At 43.8% G+C, this 22,671-nt stretch overlaps 1 protein-coding gene across 2 annotated transcripts in view; it reads right to left on the minus strand.

Moving 5' to 3' along the window:
- The window catches only part of LOC137616533 (all-trans-retinol 13,14-reductase-like), a 135,836-nt gene that overhangs the window by 35,843 nt on the left and 77,322 nt on the right, over nucleotides 1–22,671 (minus strand). For both annotated transcript variants that reach the window (XM_068346375.1, XM_068346376.1), the window contains exons 10-12: nucleotides 16,701–16,894; nucleotides 16,158–16,272; nucleotides 7,399–7,559 (exon numbers count right to left, since the gene is read on the minus strand). In XM_068346375.1, the coding sequence (XP_068202476.1) occupies nucleotides 7,399–7,559; nucleotides 16,158–16,272; nucleotides 16,701–16,894 (470 nt within the window). The remainder of the gene's footprint in view (nucleotides 1–7,398; nucleotides 7,560–16,157; nucleotides 16,273–16,700; nucleotides 16,895–22,671) is intronic.

The raw sequence follows: 22,671 nt of genomic DNA on the forward strand, positions 1-22,671 counted from the left end.
GTCGGGCAACGGAGTTACATGATTATCGGGTAAGTTTAATATTGAAAAAAATATTTTATGAAAAAAAAAACTGATCTACCTTTAAAATAAGGGAAGGTTAAGCCTGAAATATCCACTTGGATCAAAAACTTAATGGACTGAGTTTCTAAAGAAGAAGTTGATGACATTACATTTAACAGGCTCATGACTATCAAAAGTAATTCATTAGGTTGTAGCCAAGTTCAAGAGGTGAGTGTCATTATCATCATTTCGTCTATAAACAAGTAGCTTTGAATATGATCATGAAACAAACTTCTCATAGGAAGAGTAAGGCCTATGTATAGTACTTTACTCCTCACAAGATTTTCTAAATTAAAAAATTGTCCTCGGCACGAGACACGAGAATGCGGATCATGATCACTCAAAAACAATTCTTGTGCATAACAGTGCCAGCATTGTTACCAAATTCAGAGAAGATCTCTTAAAAATCTAAAGTAAGTATAACAACAGAAAAATCCTGACATCTGGAGCTGTGGAGCATACATCTCCTTAGTCACATGTTGACTATGAAACTGAAGAAGCAATATGACATGCTTTACTAAAGGCATTAATAAATTGTAAAGAAATAAATGGGAATTTTCTTATTTTTAAGGAGCAATATTGACACTTGAAGCTTCCAGAGACAAAAGCAATATAAACACCAAGGGAGGTTCCTAGAAATAATAACAAACCATGACTGGAAGGAAGTGTTAAGTGTTGAACCATTGGTGATGGTTACATGTTTTCAATTCAGAAAAATAAAAATGCTATGATTTTGGAAGAAAAATGTTATTTTCATTAGTAAAATAAATTTTTGAATATACTTACCCGGTGATCATATAGCTGTCAGCTCTGCTGCCCGACAGAAAAACCTAAGGACAAAATACGCCAGCGATCGCTATACAGGTGGGGCTGTACATCAACTGCGCCATCTGTCGAGCAGGTACTCAAGTACTCCATGTCAACACAGAACCAATTTTCTCCTCGGCCCACTGGGTCTCTATTGGGGAGGAAGGGAGGGTCCTTTAATATATGATCACCGGGTAAGTATATTCAAAAATTTATTTTACTAATGAAAATAACATTTTTCAATATTAAACTTAGCCGGTGATCATATAGCTGATTCACACCCAGGGGGGTGGGTAGAGACCAGCATTACATGTTGACATTATTATGAGCTAAGTATTTTGTATTTCATTTTAGCAGTTATTCAAAATAACAAACATAAAATAAATAAGTACCTGGTAAGGAAGTCGACTTGAACAATTACTCTGCCTTTTTAAGTACGTCTTCCTTACTGAGCCTCGCGATCCTCATAGGATGCTGAGCGACTCCTAGGAGCTGAAGTATGAAGGGTTGCAACCCATACTAAAGGACCTCATCAAAACCTCTAATCTAGGCGCTTCTCAAGAAATGACTTTGACCACCCGCCAAATCAAGTAGAATGCGAAAGGCTTCTTAGCCTTCCGGACAACCCAAAAACAATAATAAAACATTTCAAGAGAAAGATTAAAAAAGGTTATGGAATTAGGGAATTGTAGTGGTTGAGCCCTCACCCACTACTGCACTCGTTGCTACGAATGGTCCCAGAGTGTAGCAGTTCTCGTAAAGAGACTGGACATTCTTAAGATAAAAAGACGCGAACACTGATTTGCTTTTCCAATAGGTTGCGTCGAATATACTTTGCAGAGATCTATTTTGTTTAAAGGTCACGGAAGTTGCGACAGCTCTAACTTCGTGTGTCCTTACCTTCAGCAAAGCTTGGTCTTCCTCATTCAGATGGGAATGAGCTTCTCGTATTAACAGTCTGATAAAATAGGATAAAGCATTCTTTGACATAGGCAAAGATGGATTCTTAACTGAACACCATAAAGCTTCAGACGGGCCTCGTAAAGGTTTTTAAATAGAACTTAAGAGCTCTTACAGGACATAGGACTCTTTCTAGTTCATTTCCAACCATACGATAAGATTGGAATATCGAACGATATTGGTCAAGGCCGAGAAGGCAGCTCGTGTTTGGCTAGAAAACCAAGTTGTAGAACATGTAGCCGTTTCGGATGAGAATCCGATGTTCTTGCTGAAGGCATGAATCTCACTGACTCTTTTAGCTGTGGCTAAGCATATCAGGAAAAGAGTCTTAAAGGTGAGATCTTTCAGGGAGGCTGATTGTAGCGGTTCGAACCTGTCTGACATAAGGAATCTTAGTACCACGTCTAAATTCCAACCAGGTGTAACCAAACGACGCTCCTTCGTGGTCTCAAAAGACTTAAGGAGGTCCTGTAGATCTTTATTGTTGGAAAGATCTAAGCCTCTGTGACGGAAGACTGATGCCAACATGCTTCTGTAACCCTTGATAGTGGGAGCTGAAAGAGATCGTTCTTTCCTCAGATATAAGAGAAAGTCAGCTATTTGAGTTACAGAGGTACTGGTCGAGGATACGGATACTGACTTGCACCAGTTTCGGAAGATTTCCCACTTCGATTGGTAGACTCTAAGGGTGGATGTTCTCCTTGCTCTAGCAATCGCTCTGGTTGCCTCCTTTGAAAAGCCTCTAGCTCTCGAGAGTCTTTCGATAGTCTGAAGGCAGTCAGACGAAGAGCGTGGAGGCCTTGGTGTACCTTCTTTACGCGTGGCTGACGTAGAAGGTCCACCCTTAGGGGAAGTGTTCTGGGAACGTCTACTAGCCATCGAAGTACCTCGGTGAGCCATTCTCTCGCGGGCCAGAGGGAAGCAACTAGCGTCAACCTTGTCCCTTCGTGAGAGGCGAACTTCTGCAGTACCTTGTTGACAATCTTGAACGGAGGGAATGCATATAGATCTAGATGTGACCAATCTAGTAGAAAGGCATCTATATGAACTGCTGCTGGGTCCGGGATTGGTGAGCAAAATATTGGGAGCCTCTTGGTCATCGAGGTTGCGAAGAGATCTATGGTTGGCTGGCCCCAGGTGGCCCAAAGTCTCTTGCATACATCCTTGTGGAGGGTCCATTCTGTTGGAATTATTTGTCCCTTCCGACTGAGACAATCTGCCATGACATTCAAGTTGCCTTGGATGAACCTCGTTACTAGTGAAATGTCTAGACCTTTTGACCAGGTGAGGAGGTCCCTTGCGATCTCGTACCATGTCAGAGAGTAGGTCCCTCCTTGCTTGGAGATGTACGCCAAAGCCGTGGTGTTGTCCGAGTTCACCTCCACCACTTTGCCTTGAAGGAGAGACCTGAAGCTTTTCCAGGTCAGACGTACTGCCAGTAGCTTCTTGCAGTTGAAATGCATTGTCCTTTGACTCGAATTCCATAATCCCGAGCATTCCCTACCGTCTAATGTCGCACCCCAGCCTACGTCCGATGCGTCCGAGAAGAGAACGTGGTTGGGAGTCTGAACAGTCAGGGGAAGACCCTCTCTAAGGTTGATATAGTCCTTTCACCAAGTCAGACCAGACTTTATCTTTCCGGAAACCGGGATCGAGACCGCTTCTAGCGTCTTGTCCTTTTCCAGTGAAAAGCTAGATGGTATAGAAGAGGACGGAGGTGTAGTCTTCCTAGTGACACAAATTGATCCACGGATGACAGTGTCCCTACCAGACTCATCCACAGCCTGACTGGGCAGCGTTCCTTCTTCAGCATCTTCTGGATGGATAGCAGGGCTGGGGGTTGATCGTCTTGTTCAGCAACGTCCTCATCAGAGGGTTCCACATCCGAAACTGATGAGGAAACGGCAACGGAGTGGGCAACGTCTGACTCGCTGAATCCGGCCGCACTGGTGGATGCGTGACGGAGCCGGACGCAATATCATGGCACTGCTGCACAGTCTGTGAACTGTCAACAACCATGGGTGCGCGAGGAAGTACAGCGTCAACCCGAAACCGTCTAGACTGTCTGGGTTGTGCAGTCAACACCCTACCGGGTTGCTGAGGTTGACGCACTGCGTCACAACAAGTCACCTCTGCTGGTTGTTGAACGTCTTCCTAGTGACACACTGAACGTCAACAACCACCTCCGAGCGTCGCTTAACGTCAACGTGCGACTGGCAACCCACACTGGGTCGCATCGGTGGAGGAACCACCTCAACTGGCAGACGCGAGTAGGATACCTCAGCGTCAACAGGGCGCACAACCAACCGGTTGGAAGGTTGTTGGCCAGAAGGTTCTTCTCCGTATTTAAGTCCTCTATCAAGGACACAAGCTTGGACTGCATGTCTTGCAGCAAAGCCCATTTAGGGTCTACGGGAGCAGGTGTGGCAACAGACGGGGTTAGCGACTGAGGCGGAACCATTTACCATCCCTGGAAGCCTTGTTATGTGTGACATAATAGTACAGCAAAACTTCAAAGGCTCGACAAAAGTTGAGAAGTTGACCTGTAAACAACTTGGAGCGTCTCCTGGCTAGGCGCCAGGGCGAGTCTACCAGAATTGAGAAGTCTACCTGGGCAGAGGCATGAACTCCCAAGCCGAGAACTTCTCTCGTGTCCTATCAGACTCTCGCTCTATAAGCCAGTTTAAAAGAAGGGAAATCAAAGGCTGTATCCCTAAAACTCCTCCTGGTGCAAAAACCAGTCGCCTAGCCAACGTAACGCTCTCTAAGAGAGCGAGAGAGCACTAGCTTAACAACAACGGCTTCGAAGTAGCTAGGCCTAGTGTAAGTTCTGACGTTAGGCAAACGAGGAGCAGCAGTTACAAGATCCGGACGAAGATCCTTAAAAAAAATCATCATGATTTAATTAAAGTCCATAGGAGGCTAAGCAGCTTAAGGCTCCTCTCCAAATGACAGAGTCCTCAAAGGAATATCAGTAGGAGGGAGAACAGCACTTTCTCATCTACAGGAACCTTGTCCGAGAAAAGCTAGGTTATCTCAGTGAGGGTCTCACTGGTGCATTAGCAGCAGACCAGAAGGCAACGTTATGTAACTGCTTGACAGTCTGTGAACTGTCAAAAACTGAACTGTCAACCACAACAGGTGCGTGAGGACAAACAGCACTGGTGCATTAGTAGCAGACCAGAAGGCAACGTCATGTAACTGCTTGACAGTCAGTGAGCTGGCAACAACCATAGCTGTGTGGGGAAGCAAAGCCTCTACTCCTGACTGACTAGTCTGCTGCGGGCGAGTAGCGGTAACCACAGTGGGTTGCGGAGGTTGACGCACAGCCTCAAAACAAAGCAACTTAACTCCACCCTCCTGTTGTTGTGGTAACTCGCGAACGTCAACGGAGGGTAGCGTGCGTCTGTGAACGTCAACGTGCGGCTGGCAGGGTACACTGCGCATGGGTGGTGGAACTCTCACAGGCGGAGTGCGGGAGCAGGTAGCGTCAGCGTCTACTGTACGCACAACCGTGGTTGGTTGTAGGCTAACGGGTGCAGCGTCAACCTTCTCCGCACGATACTCCTGCATAAAAGATGCTAACTGTGTCTGCATAGACTGTAGCAAAGACCACTTAGGGTCTACAGCAGCAGGTGCGGCAACAGACGGTGTTACTGCCTGTTGCGGTACCACTTTGCCTCTCTTAGGAGGTGTGCAGTCATCGGAAGACTGCAGCGAGTCCGAACTGACCCAGTGGCTACACCTGGGCCGTTGGACTTGCGCGGAAGGGACCGACTTGCGCTTAATAAGTTGCGAGACCTTGGTCCAAGATTTCTTACGAGAAACCTCTTCCGCAGACGAGAAGTAAATGGGCTCTCTCGTCTTTGTGTGGGTGGGGCGATCTTGGGTAGATACGCCCGAAACCACGGAGGGAAAACGTCTGTTCGTTGATCAAGGCCTGACGAACCCATAAGTCGTTCGACATTACTTCTCCCCTGGGCTTGGGAGCTTGCAAGAGGTCCCGGACTAGGTGAACGACAGGCACGAACAGACGAACCCTCGGACGCAACACTGTAACACTTTGCGCATATCACTTTATCACTTCGATTTTCTGTTTTGCACTTATTTCACTGAAAACGAAATTAATACTAGCAAAAACAGAAAACATATATATAGATAAAGAATTCAGTGGCTGGAAAAGAGACTAAACACTAGTTCAAATAAACTACGTTTACAATCTCTCACCGCACATAGCCTGGGGACAAGAATAAAACCCTAGAAACGTTTTACCTTCTTCCCCGTACAGCGACTAGGGAGGAGAGTAACACGAGAACAACGTTACCCGCTTGAACGGAACGTTTTTTTTCTCCTCTCTCTCCCTCCGTCTCTATCTCTCTCTCTCTTTCTCTCTTGATTTCGCACCTGAGAGAAGAGCCCAATTATATATCGTCAAAACATGTTATTTGGCTAAAGGAAAAAACTGAAAGGTTTTCCAAATAAAAAGTTCCTTTAATTTAGAATTTAAACCATTTAAGCTAAGAAAGAATGAACGAAACGTCAGAATCGATTTACTCTTACTGCAAAGTGAAACCGTGATACACTCTCTCTCTATCGTAACGATAGAGCGCATGTTGAACGTCCTGAACGTCAACAACTGCGTAGTCTAAAAAACTAAACGTTAGTTCATCTTTGAAAACAGTACGAGACTATCAAAGAAATTCTTTCATAAAACATTAAATTTAAAAAGTTTTAAATTCTTTAAAGGCTAAATACGATATAACGGGCTCAACGTTGATTAACTTCGGTTCCAAGTTAGGACCGCCTACTATCAGGAAAGGTCGCATATAAACAAAACATAAAAATTTATTTTTATATGTTTATAATAAATGGAAAGTTAATCGAAGAGGCCTAATAAAGGCGGAGAGATATAAAATATATAGATCTATAACGTGTTAAGCAAAATTACTAAAAACCTAAACACACTTCCGTCTAAGGGAAGGGTCGGCCATTTAAAAGTGAAAGAGAGTCCATACTCTCTTTGTCACCATAATTAAATCTATCCAAAACGAGTTCAAGTTTTGAGATGAAGATAAAACCCCTGCATAGCGAAAGCTCAAAACTGGAATAGTGTACTTCACCAAATAGTTGTGAAAACAAATCCAGTTAGTAACAGCGTATTTAGTAGGTCTTGCCAGTGGCACGACAGAGAGAAAATTGGTTCTGTGTTGACATGGAGTACTTGAGTACCTGCTCGACAGATGGCGCAGTTGATGTACACCCCCACCTGTATAGCGATCGCTGGCGTATTTTGTCCTTAGGTTTTTCTGTCGGGCAGCAGAGCTGACAGCTATATGATCACCGGCTAAGTTTAATATTGAAAATTTTATAGCTTTTCTTACATTTTAAACTTTGAATCTATTTCTTTCTTCATAAGAAATTGTTCCATTACAGATTATTGTACGCATTTCATGTACATAAATCTTTAAAACTCTCGACATACTGTATGTCTTATAATGTGGCCAGGTACACAATAAACTTATCTTGGCAACATTGAAAGCAATACTCCACTCTTGATATTTTGACACTTACCTTAATAGAAGGGAATAGTCTGGTTGCAATGTCTATAGCCTTATAGCCAAAAATGTTCTTAATACTTTCATATTCATCTCCTCTCTTCATGACACGTTCATTTTCCCACTCTGAGAACCATTCATATGGAGTAAAAGTTACTAAAGCCATGGTTGTCTTGCCTGCAATAAAAAAAAAAAAAACCATCACATACATTTACACAAATAGAACTTCGATAAAAGATATTTTGCGAATTCCAATAATACCATTACACATATTAGGAGTTAAATCACTGGATGAGTAATAAATTTGGTTTATGAGACTTTGAAAATGCTCCCCTTTGCTACTTTATGTCTTCCCGTAAGAAATTACTGGTTACAGTGTGTCTTTCATGGTGGACTGCATGCATAGTCAGCAGCTTCTTCCTTGTCCCCAGCAACACAGCTTTTTTCCTTATTCCTTTCTGTTTCTTTCCTTTGCTCATTTCCCACATAGATGACTAACTTCTATAATTGTGCTCTCTCCACTTGGACAATGCAACAGAGCAAACATGAGTAATTCAAACAATGCAACAGATCAAATACATGTAATTCAATGGCTATGTTACACAATTTCATAATAATATTAGCAATATCTAAATCTAAATTACATGCCCATTTCTTACCTATCATCATCATCATCATCATCATCATCATCATCATCATTATTATTATTATTATTATTATTATTATTATTATTATTAGTACTTGCTAAACTACAACCCTAGTTGGAAAAGCAAAATGCTATAAGTATCAAGTCCCCAAGATACAAATGAAACACATTACAAGAGTGGCTTCACATATCGAAAAATTTACAGGTCTGACATGGATAGCTCATAGTTGCCGATTCCCTACTTACCATTGTTTTCAGTCAGCTGATCTTGCTACTCCTAGCAAGGAAACCTTTGCATGTATCAAGAACTTCTATATTTGAAAGCTTTAAAATGGGTCTTTTTGGGGAAAAATACCACAGAGGACCTATATAAAGAGGATGAGAAGGCCTCATCAAAGCATAAACACCATACAAAATGGGCTAACTCTTTAGCTGTGTGAGAATATAAGTGGGAACTTTAAAGTCCTTACTTGCTCACCATTCTAAAAACACAAGCATTTCATAAAAATAGCATTACTGTATATAGAAAAAGCCAAATGTTATGTAAAGGGTCTAAAGTAAGGCTTTGGTAAATTAGCAATATGTTATTTTCATTAGTAAAATAAATTTTTGAATATACTTACCCGATGATCATGTAGCTGTCAACTCCGTTGCCCGACAGAAATCTACGGTCGGGATACGCCAGCGATCGCTATACAGGTGGGGGTGTACTCACCAGCGCCATCTGTGGTCAGGTACTCAAGTACTTCTTGTCAACAAGACCTCAATTTTCTCCTCGGTCCACTGGTTCTCTATGGGGAGGAAGGGCGGGTCCTTTAAATCATGATCATCGGGTAAGTATATTCAAAAATTTATTTTACTAATGAAAATAACATTTTTCAATATTAATCTTACCCGATGATCATGTAGCTGATTCACACCCAGGGTGGTGGGTGGAGACCAGTACACATGTTAACAAAGAAGCTAAGTATCCCGTATTTCATTTTATTAGTTATTCAAAATAACAATATAAAATAAATAAGTACCTGGTAAGGAAGTCGACTTGAACCATTACTCTGCCTTTAATAAGTACGTCTTTCTTACTGAGCGTAGCGGTCCTCTTAGGATGCTGAACGACTCTTAGGTGCTGAAGTATAAAGGGCTGCAACCCATACTAAAGGACCTCATCACAACCTCTAACCTAGGCGCTTCTCAAGAAAGAATTGACCACCCGCCAAATCAACCAGGATGCGGAAGGCTTCTTAGCCGACCGTACAACCCAAAAACAACAATAAAAGTAATCAAGAGAAAGGTTAAAAAGGTTATGGGATTATGGGAATGTAGTGGCTGAGCCCTCACCTACTACTGCACTCGCTGCTACGAATGGTCCCAGGGTGTAGCAGTTCTCGTAAAGAGACTGGACATCTTTGAGATAGAATGATGCGAACACTGACTTGCTTCTCCAATAGGTTGCATCCATAACACTCTGCAGAGAACGGTTCTGTTTGAAGGCCACTGAAGTAGCCACAGCTCTCACTTCATGTGTCCTTACCTTCAGCAAAGCAAGGTCTTCTTCCTTCATATGAGAATGAGCTTCTCTAATCAGAAGCCTGATGTAGTAAGAAACTGCGTTCTTAGACATTGGTAGCGAAGGCTTCTTAACAGCACACCATAAGGCTTCTGATTGTCCTCGTAAGGGTTTTGACCTTTTCAGATAGTACCTAAGAGCTCTGACTGGGCAAAGTACTCTCTCCAACTCGTTACCCACCAAGTTGGATAGGCTAGGGATCTCGAACGATTTAGGCCAAGGACGTGAAGGAAGCTCGTTTTTAGCCAAAAAACCGAGCTGCAAGGAACATGTAGCCGTTTCAGATGTGAAACCTATGTTCCTGCTGAAGGCGTGGATCTCACTTACTCTTTTAGCTGTTGCTAGGCATACGAGGAAAAGAGTTTTTAATGTGAGGTCCTTGAAAGAGGCTGATTGGAGCGGTTCAAATCTAGATGACATCAGGAACCTTAGGACCACGTCTAGATTCCAGCCTGGAGTGGACAACCGACGTTCCTTAGAGGTCTCAAAAGACCTAAGGATGTCCTGTAGATCTTTGTTGGAGGAAAGATCCAAGCCTCTGTGGCGGAAAACCGTTGCCAACATACTTCTGTAACCCTTGATCGTAGGAGCTGATAGTGATCTAACGTTCCTTAGATGTAACAGGAAGTCAGCAATCTGGGTTACAGTGGTACTGGTTGAGGAAACTGCATTGGCCTTGCACCAGCTTCGGAAGACTTCCCATTTAGATTGATAGACTCTGAGAGTGGATGTCCTCCTTGCTCTGGCAATCGCTCTGGCTGCCTCCTTCGAAAAGCCTCTAGCTCTTGAGAGTCTTTCGATAGTCTGAAGGCAGTCAGACGAAGAGCGTGGAGGCTTGGGTGTACCTTCTTTACGTGAGGTTGACGCAGAAGGTCCACTCTTAGAGGGAGAGTCCTGGGAACGTCGACCAGCCATTGCAGTACCTCTGTGAACCATTCTCTCGCGGGCCAGAGGGGAGCAACCAACGTCAGCCGTGTCCCTTTGTGAGAGGCGAATTTCTGAAGTACCCTGTTGACAATCTTGAACGGCGGGAATGCATACAGGTCGAGATGGGACCAATCCAGCAGAAAGACATCCATGTGAACTGCTGCCGGGTCTGGAATCGGAGAACAATACAATGGGAGCCTCTTGGTCATCGAGGTAGCGAACAGATCTATGGTTGGCTGACCCCACAGGGACCAAAGTCTGCTGCAAACATTCTTGTGAAGGGTCCACTCTGTGGGGATGACCTGACCCTTCCGGCTGAGGCGATCTGCCATGACATTCATATCGCCCTGAATGAACCTCGTTACCAGCGTGAGCCTTCGATCTTTTGACCAAATGAGGAGGTCCCTTGCGATCTCGAACAACTTCCTCGAATGAGTCCCCCCCTGCTTGGAGATGTAAGCCAAGGCTGTGGTGTTGTCGGAGTTCACCTCCACCACCTTGTTTAGCTGGAGGGACTTGAAGTTCATTAAGGCCAGATGAACCGCCAACAACTCCTTGCAATTGATGTGAAGTATCCTCTGCTCCTGATTCCATGTTCCCGAGCATTCCTGTCCGTCCAATGTCGCACCCCAGCCCGAGTCTGATGCGTCCGAGAAGAGACGGTGGTCGGGGGTCTGAACAGCCAACGAAAGACCTTCCTTGAGAAGAATGCTGTTCTTCCACCACGTTAGAGTAGACCTCATCTCTTCGGAAACAGGAATTGAGACCGTCTCTAGCGTCATGTCCTTGATCCAGTGAGCAGCCAGATGATACTGAAGGGGGCGGAGGTGGAGTCTCCCTAACTCGATGAACAGGGCCAGCGATGAAAGTGTCCCTGTTAGACTCATCCACTGCCTTACTGAGCATCGGTTCCTTCTCAGCATGCTCAGGATGCACTCTAGGGCTTGGTTGATCCTTGGGGCCGACGGAAAAGCCCGAAAAGCTCGACTCTGAATCTCCATACCCAGGTAAACAATGGTCTGGGATGGGACGAGCTGGGACTTCTCTAAATTGACCAGGAGGCCCAGTTCCTTGGTCAGATCCATAGTCCATCTGAGATTCTCCAGACAGCGACGACTTGTGGGAGCTCTTAAAAGCCAGTCGTCTAAATAGAGGTAGGCTCTGATGTCTGCCAAGTGAAGGAATTTCGCAATATTCCTCATCAGTCGCGTAAACACAAGAGGTGCCGTGCTTAGGCCAAAGCACAGGGCTTGGAACTGGTACACAACCTTTCCAAAGACGAATCTCAGGAAAGGTTGGGAGTCTGGATGGATGGGGACGTGAAAGTATGCGTCTTTCAGGTCTAACGAGACCATCCAGTCCTCCTGCCTGACCGCTGCTAGGACCGACTTCGTCGTCTCCATCGTGAACGTCTGCTTGGTGACATAAGCATTGAGCGCACTGACGTCCAGCACCGGTCTCCAACCTCCTGTCTTCTTGGCTACCAGGAAGAGACGGTTGTAAAAGCCCGGGGATTGATGGTCCCGGACTATGACCACTGCCTCCTTTTGTAGCAAGAGCGACACCTCTTGTTGCAACGCTAGCCTCTTGTCCTTCTCCTTGTAGTTGGGAGAGAGGTTGATGGGAGATGTAGCTAGAGGGGGATTGCGGCAGAACGGAATTCTGTATCCCTCCCTCAGCCACTTCACAGACTGAGCGTCTGCACCTCTGCTCTCCCAAGCTTGCCAGAAGGTCTTGAGTCTGGCTCCTACAGCTGTCTGGAGAGGAAGGCAGTCAAAACTTGCCTCTTGTGGACTTGGAACCCTTCTTGGACTTGCCACGGTGACTGTCTGCACGGGTACCTCCTCTGCTGGAGGTTCTGCCACGAAAGGGCGGGATGAACCTGGAAGCAGGTGTATCAACTGCTAAGGGGCGGTAAGGTTTAGGCACGGAAAGTAAGGTCTTAGCCTTACGTGCAGAAGAAGCCATGAGGTCATGCGTATCCTTCTGGAGAAGAGAGGCAGCCATCCCCTTAATTAACTCCTCCGGAAACAGACACTTGGAAAGAGGAGCAAACAGCAACTCTGACCTCTGGCAAGGGGTGATACCAGCAGATAAGAAGGAGCACAGATGTTCTCTTTTCTTGAGGACCCCTGATACATAAGAAGCCGCAAGCTCGCCAGACCCATCCCGTATTGCCTTGTCCATGCTGGACATGATCAGCATGGCTGAGTCCTTGTCAGAAGGGGAAGTCTTCCTGCTTAAGGCTCCCAGACACCAATCGAGGAAGTTGAATATCTCGAAGGCACGAAAGACTCCCTTTAACAAGTGATCAAGATCTGAAAAGGACCAGCAGATCTTCGAACGTCTCATAGCCGACCTGCGGGGAGAGTCAACCAGACTTGAGAAGTCGGCCTGGGCAGAGGCAGGAACCCCCAAGCCAGGTTCCTCTCCCGTGGCATACCAGACGCCCGACTTAGAAGCCAGCTTGGGAGGAGGAAGCACAAAAGAGGTCCTTCCCAGTTGCTTCTTGGACTGCAACCAATCCCCCATAACCCTCAAAGCTCTCCTTGATGATCTGGCGAGAACAAGCTTGGTGAAGGCAGGCGCAGTAGTCTGCATGCCCAGAGCAAACTCGGAGGGAGGAGAACGAGGGGTTGCAGACACAAAGTGTTCAGGGTACAACTCTCTGAACAAAGAAGGACTTTGCAAAAGTCTAAGGAGGGTGGCGAAGACTTGTGTCCTTCAACATCAGAGTGAGGATCATCTAGATGAGCAGCTTCATCCTCAGAAACCTCCTCACCCGACAGGTGAGTTGTAAGAGGCAAAGGCAGAGCAGCAAGCTGAACGGCTGAATCCTGCAGAACGGGTGCATGCGTACCTGCGGATCCATCATCATGCCTCTGCTGGACAGACTGTGAGCTGGCAACAACAAAAGCAGAGGGCCGGTGAGAGGGAGGGTCTGCGGTGGGCTGAGGAGCATGCGGTGTGGTATGCAGAGCATGCTGTAAGGCATGCGGTTCATGCTGCATGGCATGCGGCTCATGCTGCATGGGATGCGGCTCATGCTGCATGGTATGAGGCTCATGCTGCATGGTATGCGGCTCATGCTGCATGGGATGAGGCTCATGCTGCATGGAATGCGGCTCATGCTGCATGGGGTGCGGAGCATGCTGTAAGGTCTGCAGAGCATGCTGCATGGGCTGAGGAGAATGCCGCATAGTGCTGGAACCCGGCAACTCCCGATGCGGCAGCTCACGCATGTAAGCAGAAGGTGCAGCACGAACATGCGTCTGGCAGTGAGGACTGCGCAACGGTGGAGGAGCTCTCACAGGAGGAGGGGTGTTAACCTTCTCTGCATGATACTCCTGCATAAAAGCCGCAAGCTGAGACTGCATAGTCTGCAGCATGGACCACTTAGGGTCTACTGTGGTGGGAGCAGAGGCCTGTTGAGGGACCACTCTACCTCTCTTGGGAGGTGTGCAGTCATCAGATGACTGCGGCGAGTCCGAACTGACCCAGTGGCTACACCTTGGCCGTTGGACTAGCTCGGAAGGGACCTTACGTTTGAGCGGTCGTGAGACCTTAGTCCACCGTTTCCTCCTGGAAACCTCTTCCACAGACGAGGAATGTAAGGGCTCATTCGTCTGGGAGTGGAAGGGACGATCCTTAGCAGATACGTCCGCAACCACTGAGGATACATCTGTGCGCCGATCAAGGCCTGCCGAACCCTTTGGTCCTTCGACATTGCTTCTCCCCTGGGCTTGGGAGCTTGCAAGAGGTCCCGGACTGGGAGGACGACTGGCACGCACAGATGTATCCTCATGCGCAACACTGACACTGACACTATGCACAGCACTAGCACTAACACTTCCCACTGCACTCTTCGCTTTCAGCTCTCTGACATCTGCCAAGAGCTGATTGCGGTCACTCACCAACGACTCCACCTTATCACCGAGAGCCTGAATGGCACGCAACATATCAGCCATTGCAGGCTGAGCACTCGTAGCAGGTTCGGGGGTCACCACCACAGGGGAAGGAAAAGGTTGAGGGGCATGGGGAGAGGAAATATCCAAAGAGCGAGAAGAACTCCTCCTATCTCTCTCCTTCTCTAACCTACGAGTATATCTGAGGAATTCATTAAAATCGAATTCCGAAAGCCCAGCACATTCCCCACATCGATCTTCCAATTGACAGGATTTTCCCCTATAATTGGAACATACGGTGTGAGGATCAACAGAGGCCTTCGGAAGACGCCTATTACAAGTCCTAACACTACATCGCCTGTATTTAGGAACTTGGGAATGGTCAGACATCTTGAATTTTAGAAGTAGTCAAAGGGGGAATTCCAAAGTAAAGCAAAGATCGTTAACCAATGAATCAAATTAATACCAAAAGCTTGCTAAGCTAAGGCTAAAGCTTCCTGTAAAGCGAAGGCTAAATTTCAGAGCAAATACTTCACCAAAACATGAACAAAAGACTCCAAAATCAACAGCGTATCCATGTAGGTCTTGCCGGTGGCACGACAGAGGAAAAATTGAGGTCTTGTTGACAAGAAGTACTTGAGTACCTGACCACAGATGGCGCTGGTGAGTACACCCCCACCTGTATAGCGATCGCTGGCGTATCCCGACCGTAGATTTCTGTCGGGCAACGGAGTTGACAGCTACATGATCATCGGGTAAGATTAATATTGAAAACTTCTATTTATAAGATTCATGAAGGGCGTGGGCTCATTCTTCAGTCATTTATACCCAGGCTTCACACATACATCTGGTATCTTTCCAATCTTTTGTGTATCCCTAGTACCTTCTGTGCTTCACCTATTTTTCAATTCACCTTCTCCCTCATTCCATTAGAATTCAATATTTACTTAGAACACTTTTACAAATCAACCACTTTCAATCCTCTAGCTTTCTGCCTCCTATTTACCCCACAGTCTTACATTTGTTCATATTTAGTACTATTAACTTTTTCTTCTTGTAAAGACTTTCAAACTATTTTACAGGTCTCTGCAACTTTTCTTCCTTAATCCAATCAATGCTGTGCCATTGGCAAAAAGACAACCACTCAACACTAATTTTTTCAATCCATAAACTGGCACTTATACCTCCTGTTCTTTTTTTTGACATCTCTCATCACTCTATCCAGGAAGATAAGGAACAGCTATCTATCCATTTACCAAGGCACTTCCCGCAATTTTAGGGGTAGCCGATATAAAAAAAAAGGAACAAAAGGGAACTTTTCCTCTCTCTGCTCCTCCCAGCCTGACAATTGATTCAGTCAAGTTTGGCTGGTACTGCTAAGTTGCCACAGCCCACCCTCCATTGTTATCCACCACAAATGAAGTTTCATATGCCGAATCCCCTACTGCTGCTACTTCAGCGGTCACCATGGCAACCGGAAGAAGCTGCAGGGCCTATCAGAACTGCGTTACAGCGACACAGACATAACTCAGAAGTTATAGCTTATAAAAAAAACAAGGATTTACATTTGTATACAACAAACAAATTTAAGCAAAGAATATACCATAATTTCTTTGTAACATGGGCTTTCTGAGGATGGAAGTATCAGTTTAATCAAGTAGAAAACATGAGATTAGTTAAACTGATATATTGTTTAAAGCTTAACAATTTAGTATTAGAAGATACAGTACCTGGATATTTTTTATCCCACTCTGGATCTTTGGTGGAGGGAAAAGATATGAAGACAAGAGGTATATCAACATTTTCTGCTTCCTCACGCTTCATGCTAAGATAATCGAGAGCCAACTGTTAAAGAGACCAAAGAGATATGTCAAAAAACACAAAAGAAATTGCCTTTTATCTTTTATTATTATTGAGATGGGCTAAAAACAGAGTTTTTATGAAACTAATTATTTCAATACTTACCTGTGAGTCACATGGCCAATATCTACAAAGTAAGCTTACTTGATCCTAAAATATAAAACTATTTTTCCCCATCAACCACAACTAAACAAGTCGGACAACCAATGAGGAAAACTACAAAAGGAAGATAATACTGTAAGCATAATAGAGTTGATAACAGTGTAGACAGAAGGGAGTCTACTAAGATCATTTAGAGAACTACATATGATGTACAGACGGTTATATCCTACTGAAATATGTTACATCAAGATATGTATCACTGACTACGAACTGAGGGTCAAATGTATCTAAAAGTAAACAAATGTTCTCACCTTATCAAAGTTGTTCTTTGTGAATGCCCAAACATTCTTCTTGTGACAAATGTCAAGATCTTCAGCAGAGCAATCCAGGCCCACAAAGACTGACATGCAACCAGGTCCAGGCTCACACTTCTTCAGCACGGGCCAAATATTTGACGATGAAGCCACGTCAATGGGCAACAGCTTCTTGTATGTGTTGTAGACACCTGATAAAATTTTAAATAAATCAAATATTGCAAATGCGGTCATCCACTATATTTAGTAAGACATCAATTTAGGAAAGGCTAACATAAATATGTCATTAACTCAATTTTTACTCTTAAAGTGTGAAGATGCTATGATTTTTGGCAACTTTTTTAAACTCTACAGGTTCTGTCACACTAGCAATATTTCCATGGACTTTTCCTGAGTTTGTCGTTGACTTTTCAAAGAGGTCTACATCATTCCATACTCGTGGCTGTCGCACGCGCTCTTCTTCCTACCGTGTTTGTCGTTGTCAAAACTGTAAACAAGCCGTTTTCGCTGTGACTTTCAAGTGTTATAACAAAACACGTATGCCTTTTAACAGAAAGACATCTGTAATAGTGGGTCGTGCTTGTATGTGTTTAATGGTGTTGCATAGAATGAAAAAATAAAAAACCCATCTTTGGCTTTGATCCTAGGTAAAACAGTGTGAAAACAATATTGTTTGTTACAGCCTAGTAAAGGAACTGAGCATGGAAGATGAACTAACCCTGAAGAACTAGATTAGACTGACTAAAGAACAGTTCATTCATCTGTTGAACATTGTGACACCACTTTAGCATCATCTCTCTTATTTCTTCGACTAATCTTGTCCATTATACCAAGCTCTCCATCTTCCTTTTAAGCAAACAATAAAGTCTACGGTAGCAATGGGTAGAATTCAATCCCTATCATTTCTAAAATTTGTAATAAAGACACCAGAAAGTCATTATCAAAACATGAAAAGTCAACACCAAATTCAAGTCGACAGAAATTTCACTAGTGTGACCGTCTTTAAATCTTAATATTTTTTCCAATTTTGTACAGTACTATATGGCCAAAGGTTTCATGTAGTAAATTTTTCTAATAGGTTTTTTTTTTCTAAATGCTTCCAATGCAAAATCATCAAGTTTAGAAAATCTGGCATTTTTAATCATCAAAGTTATTGTTATCTTAGGGTGAAATTTAATGAAGCAGTTGTCTTTTTCTAAAACACTTATCATATACAGTAAACGCCATAGTTATGTGTTCCTTATTGACTTTGATAACTATTCATTCACAATTTAAAATAAAATAAAAACTTCTAACTTCTCATCCTCTAAAACCAGCTCTTCCAACTAAGAGAGGGTTTGAGAAATGTGACACTTCATGAATTACCCTCCTGATATTCCCCCTAACAAAAGATAGATAATCTTCTTCACACTGAGAAAAATTTTGTGACTTTGTAAAGTTACATATCTTATTGTTATAGAAGTCCAGTACTGTATTGAAATCTACTACAGTCAGATCTCATTTATTGTGGTTTCGTGCTTCGCGGTTTCGGTTTTTTTTGCTGCCAAGGAGAATTAAAAAAAAATTGTTGTGATGATTGTTTACCCAACATTAAGAATTTGATTTCTAATAGCTGGTAACAGCATTGGGATGGCCAAGAACAATGCAATACCTATTAAATAAAAATTCTCATATAAATTGCGATAAAATTCAAGCTGATTTCAAATAGCCCGTGCTCCTTTACACTGGGAGCACTGCACGCCACTACCTATCTCTACACCCAGCGGGTCCTAGCTCTCTGTACAGGGTATATCCCTTTATGTGGTAAAAAATTACAGCTATAATTGAAATAAACCGCACTTTGATTAAACTGGTGTTTCACTTAACTGTATCCAATAATAATGCATGTAATATTCACATTTTAGTATCGTATTCATAATTAAAAACAGCGAATTATAATCTTGTGCATTGTTTACATTCAAATCAGCTGATCAACCCTGCGTAGTCTCTCGTCAACCTTAATTTTCAGATAAAATAACTCCCTTATTATTAATGCATGCTACCAAAGGATATTTCATATTTACTGAAAGAAACAATTATTACTTAATCTATCATTTTCCAATTAGCATACTAATTCCAGTACTTTTATTTGAAATGCTTCTCTCATATTTTATTTACTTGTACCGAGTTGAATTGCATAAAGTTAACCAGAGTTTCATTCATATTGCTGATGCACGATATTTTAAAATTTTTAGCTCTGTGGTGCTTGATTATAAAGCCTCAATAGAGACTTGGTAAAGAAACAAAGATTTCATTCATTACACACACACACACACACACACACACTCTCTCTCTCTCTCTCTCTCTCTCTCTCTCTCTCTCTCTCTCTCTCTCTCTCTCTCTCTCTCTCTCTCTCTCTCTCTCTCTCTCTCTCTCTCTCTCTCTCTCTCTCTCTCTCTCTCTCTCTCTTTTATTCAGAAGCATTATTGCAGTCTAGAAAATTACGCTTATTTAAATAATTACAGAGAATGTAATCTTAGAAGTACAGGGTGATTTTAGAAGAGGTAGGGGTTGTATGAATCAGATTTTTACAGTTAAGCAGATATGCAAGATAAGGAGGTGTTTGTTGCGTTTATGGATCTGGAGAAAGCGTATGATAGAGTTGATAGGGAAGCGATGTGGAATGTGATGAGGTTATATGGAATTGGTGGAAGGTTGTTGCAAGCAGTGAAAAGTTTTGAAAAAGGTAGTAAAGCATGTGTTAGAATAGGAAATGAAGTGAGCGATTGGTTTCCGGTGAAAGTGGGGCTGAGACAGGGATGTGAGATGTCGCCATGGTTGTTTAACTTGTATGTTAAAGAAGTGGTGAGAGAGGTGAATGCTCAAGTGCTTGGATGAGGATTGAAACTGATAAATGAGAATGATCACGAATGGGAGGTAAATCAGTTGTTGTTTGCGGATGATACCGTACTGATTGCAGACTTGGAAGAGAAGCTTGGCCGATTAGTGACAGAATTTGGAAGCGTATGTGAGGGAAGGAAGTTGAAAGTTAATGTGGGTAAGAGTTAGGTTATGAGATGTAGGAGAAGGGAAGATGGTGCGAGGTTGAATGTCACGTTGAATGGAGAGTTACTTGAGGAGGTGGATCAGTTCAAGTACTTGGGGTCTGTTGTTGCAGCAAATGGTGGAGTGGAAGCAGATGTACGTCAGTGAGTGAATGAAGGTTGCAAAGTGTTGGGGCCAGTGAAGGGATTGGTAAAGAATAGAGCGTTGGGCATGAATGTAAAGAGAGTTCTGTATGAGAAAGTGATTGTACCAACTGTGATGTATGGATCGGAGTTGTGGGGAATGAAAGAGACGGAGAGACAGAAATTGAATGTGTTTGAGATGAAGTGTTTGAGGAGTATGGCTGATGTATCTCAAGTAGATAGGGTTAGGAACAAATTAGTGAGGGTGAGAACAGGTGTAAGAAATGAGTTAGCAGCTAGAGTGGATATGAATGTGTTGAGGTGGTTTGGCCATGTTGAGAGAATGGAAAATGGATGTCTGCTAAAGGAGGTGATGAATGCAAGAGTTGATGGGAGAAGTACAAGAGGAAGACCAAGATTTGGGTGGGTGGACAGAGTGAAGAAAGCTCTGGGTGATAGGAGAATATATGTGAGAGAGGCAAGAGAGTGTGCTAGAAATAGGAATGAATGGGGAGCGATTGTGATGCAGTTCCAGCAGGCCCTGCTGCTTCCTCCGGTCGCCTTGGATGACCGTAGGGGTAGTAGCAGTAGGGGATTCAGCGTTATGAAGCTTCATCTGTGGTGGATAACGGGGGAGGGTGGGCTGTGGCACTCTAGCAGTACCAGCCGAACTCGGTTGAGTTCCTCGTTATGCTGGGAGGAGCGTAGAGAGGAAAGGTCCCCCTTTTTTTTCATTTGTTTGATGTCGGCTACCCCCCAAAATTGGGGTAAGTGCCTTGGTATAGGGATGGGTGGACAGTTAAGCTGTACTGTAGTAATATTACTGTACATATATTACAGTAATATACACTACAGTATCAGTGAGTATTAGGTTACAGTACAGTATTACTAGATAGGAACAACTTTTACTTTACAGAACAGTAAGGGGATGATGACGACTAGGTAAACTTTACCTTAGCACAATACTGTACTGTAACCTTACTGTGTCCAGTACGTAGTGTACATGTGTGCAAATGTTCTGTACACTGTACATATGATTATAAACTGCTGTAGAAACCAAGTTAAGGCTATTAGGCAGTATTTACTGTGTTAATCATCAGCTCAGGCACCTGCTTGTGACAAGGGGCAGTGACTTTTTAGGTTAGGAGCTAGCCAACCCTAGTGTAACATTTATTCGCAAATTTTTGATTATCGCGACTGTCTGTAACCTAACTATCACTAATAACAAGGCTTGACTGTATTTATCAAGTATTCAACAAGAAAAAAAATTAATGAAATGGGAACAGAACTTTGATAAAATATATAGTTGACAGTACTGTGCATTCAAGATTGGTAAACATACATATGATAAATTTGGAAGTAATTTGTATTTTTCCTAACAATATAAAACTGTAGCTATCTAAGTGGGATTATCTAGTTAGAGGGGGTGGAGAGGGGTAGCAGGGGGGTTGCCTTGCAATCTACCCTGCTCACTTACATATCAGTGAAACTATGTCACTATTTTTTTTTAAACCACTTGTTTTGCAGCCACCACTGGACCAATGGAAAAGTTTTCATATTGCTATGGGTCATGTCTTGCAGGTAGTGGGCGGGGAAGGTTGTCTGACGCTTCCACACACCCACTTGCAACACCTGCACCACAGAGTAGTTACATTTAGACGTCATGAGCTCTAGGTCAATGAGCAGGAGGAGGGTTAGGATTCAGTGCATGGTCAAAGACCCTGCGAATCCAAGCCGTGACGATATTCTTTGTGACCCTCCTCTTGACCTTTCCTGTGCTGACACTCGGGGACGAGCTGCTGCAGTGTGTTTAAGGTAATATCCTAAACTCCTTACTCTACAAAGAAACAGTTGAGCTTGATTATTGGTTACAGAACAAAGACTCCCAATCCGAAAGGGCCCAAATCTAGGATCCGCTACTCCCGGATTTTGAGTCTTGGCAATAAACTCAGGGACGAAACCCGAGTGTCACCTTCCCCCATCCCCTTGAATGGGGGACGTCGTAGGATAGACCATGAAGTCCACTAACTCACTTTGCCAAAGCCTTACCAAGTAGGATTACTGTCTTCAAAGTGAGTTGGCAATCCGTTGCCTGCTGTAATCGTTCGTAGGGAGCAACCTTCAGAGACCAAAGGATGCAAACAACATTCCAAGGAGGAGGTCTAACTGCTGACTGGGGGCAATGATCTCTTAGCTTCATATGAGGAGAGAAAATTCCAACTATGAGGAAAGATCAACTCCTTTCAGTTTAACCCAATGCCTAAGGCAGAGCGGTAGTCTTTCACTGCCGAGACCGAGAAGAGCTTTTCCTCACGAAGGTATAAAAGGAACTCCGCTATTACTGGAATAGTGGCATCGTGGGGAAAGATACCCCTTCCACGACACCAACCACAAAAGACAGTCCACTTGCCTGGCAGACTGAAGCAGAGGATCTTTGTAGATATCCAGACATCCTTCTTGCAACTTGTTGCAAAAAGCCTTTCTGTGAAAAGAGATGCTGGATAGTCTCCAGTCATGAAAACAAAGAGAAGCTACTGCTTTGTGATAGATGTTTGTGTGTGGTTATCTGAGTAGATCTTGTCATGGAGGGAGTTCTCTCGGAGCTCTATCAGGAACTGGAGTAGGTCCAGGAACCACTCTGTCATGGCTACGAGTGTCATGAATAAGTTGTTGGATGCTCTGGTCTTGTTGAGAACCCTTTTCATCAGACAAAACGGGGGAAAGGCATACATGCTGATGTTGTCCCACCGTTGTCAGAATGCATCCTGACACGTCGATGTTGTCCCACCATTGCTAGAATG

The sequence above is a fragment of the Palaemon carinicauda genome, chromosome 22 (genome assembly GCF_036898095.1).
Source record: "Palaemon carinicauda isolate YSFRI2023 chromosome 22, ASM3689809v2, whole genome shotgun sequence".
Lineage (NCBI taxonomy): Eukaryota > Metazoa > Arthropoda > Malacostraca > Decapoda > Palaemonidae > Palaemon > Palaemon carinicauda.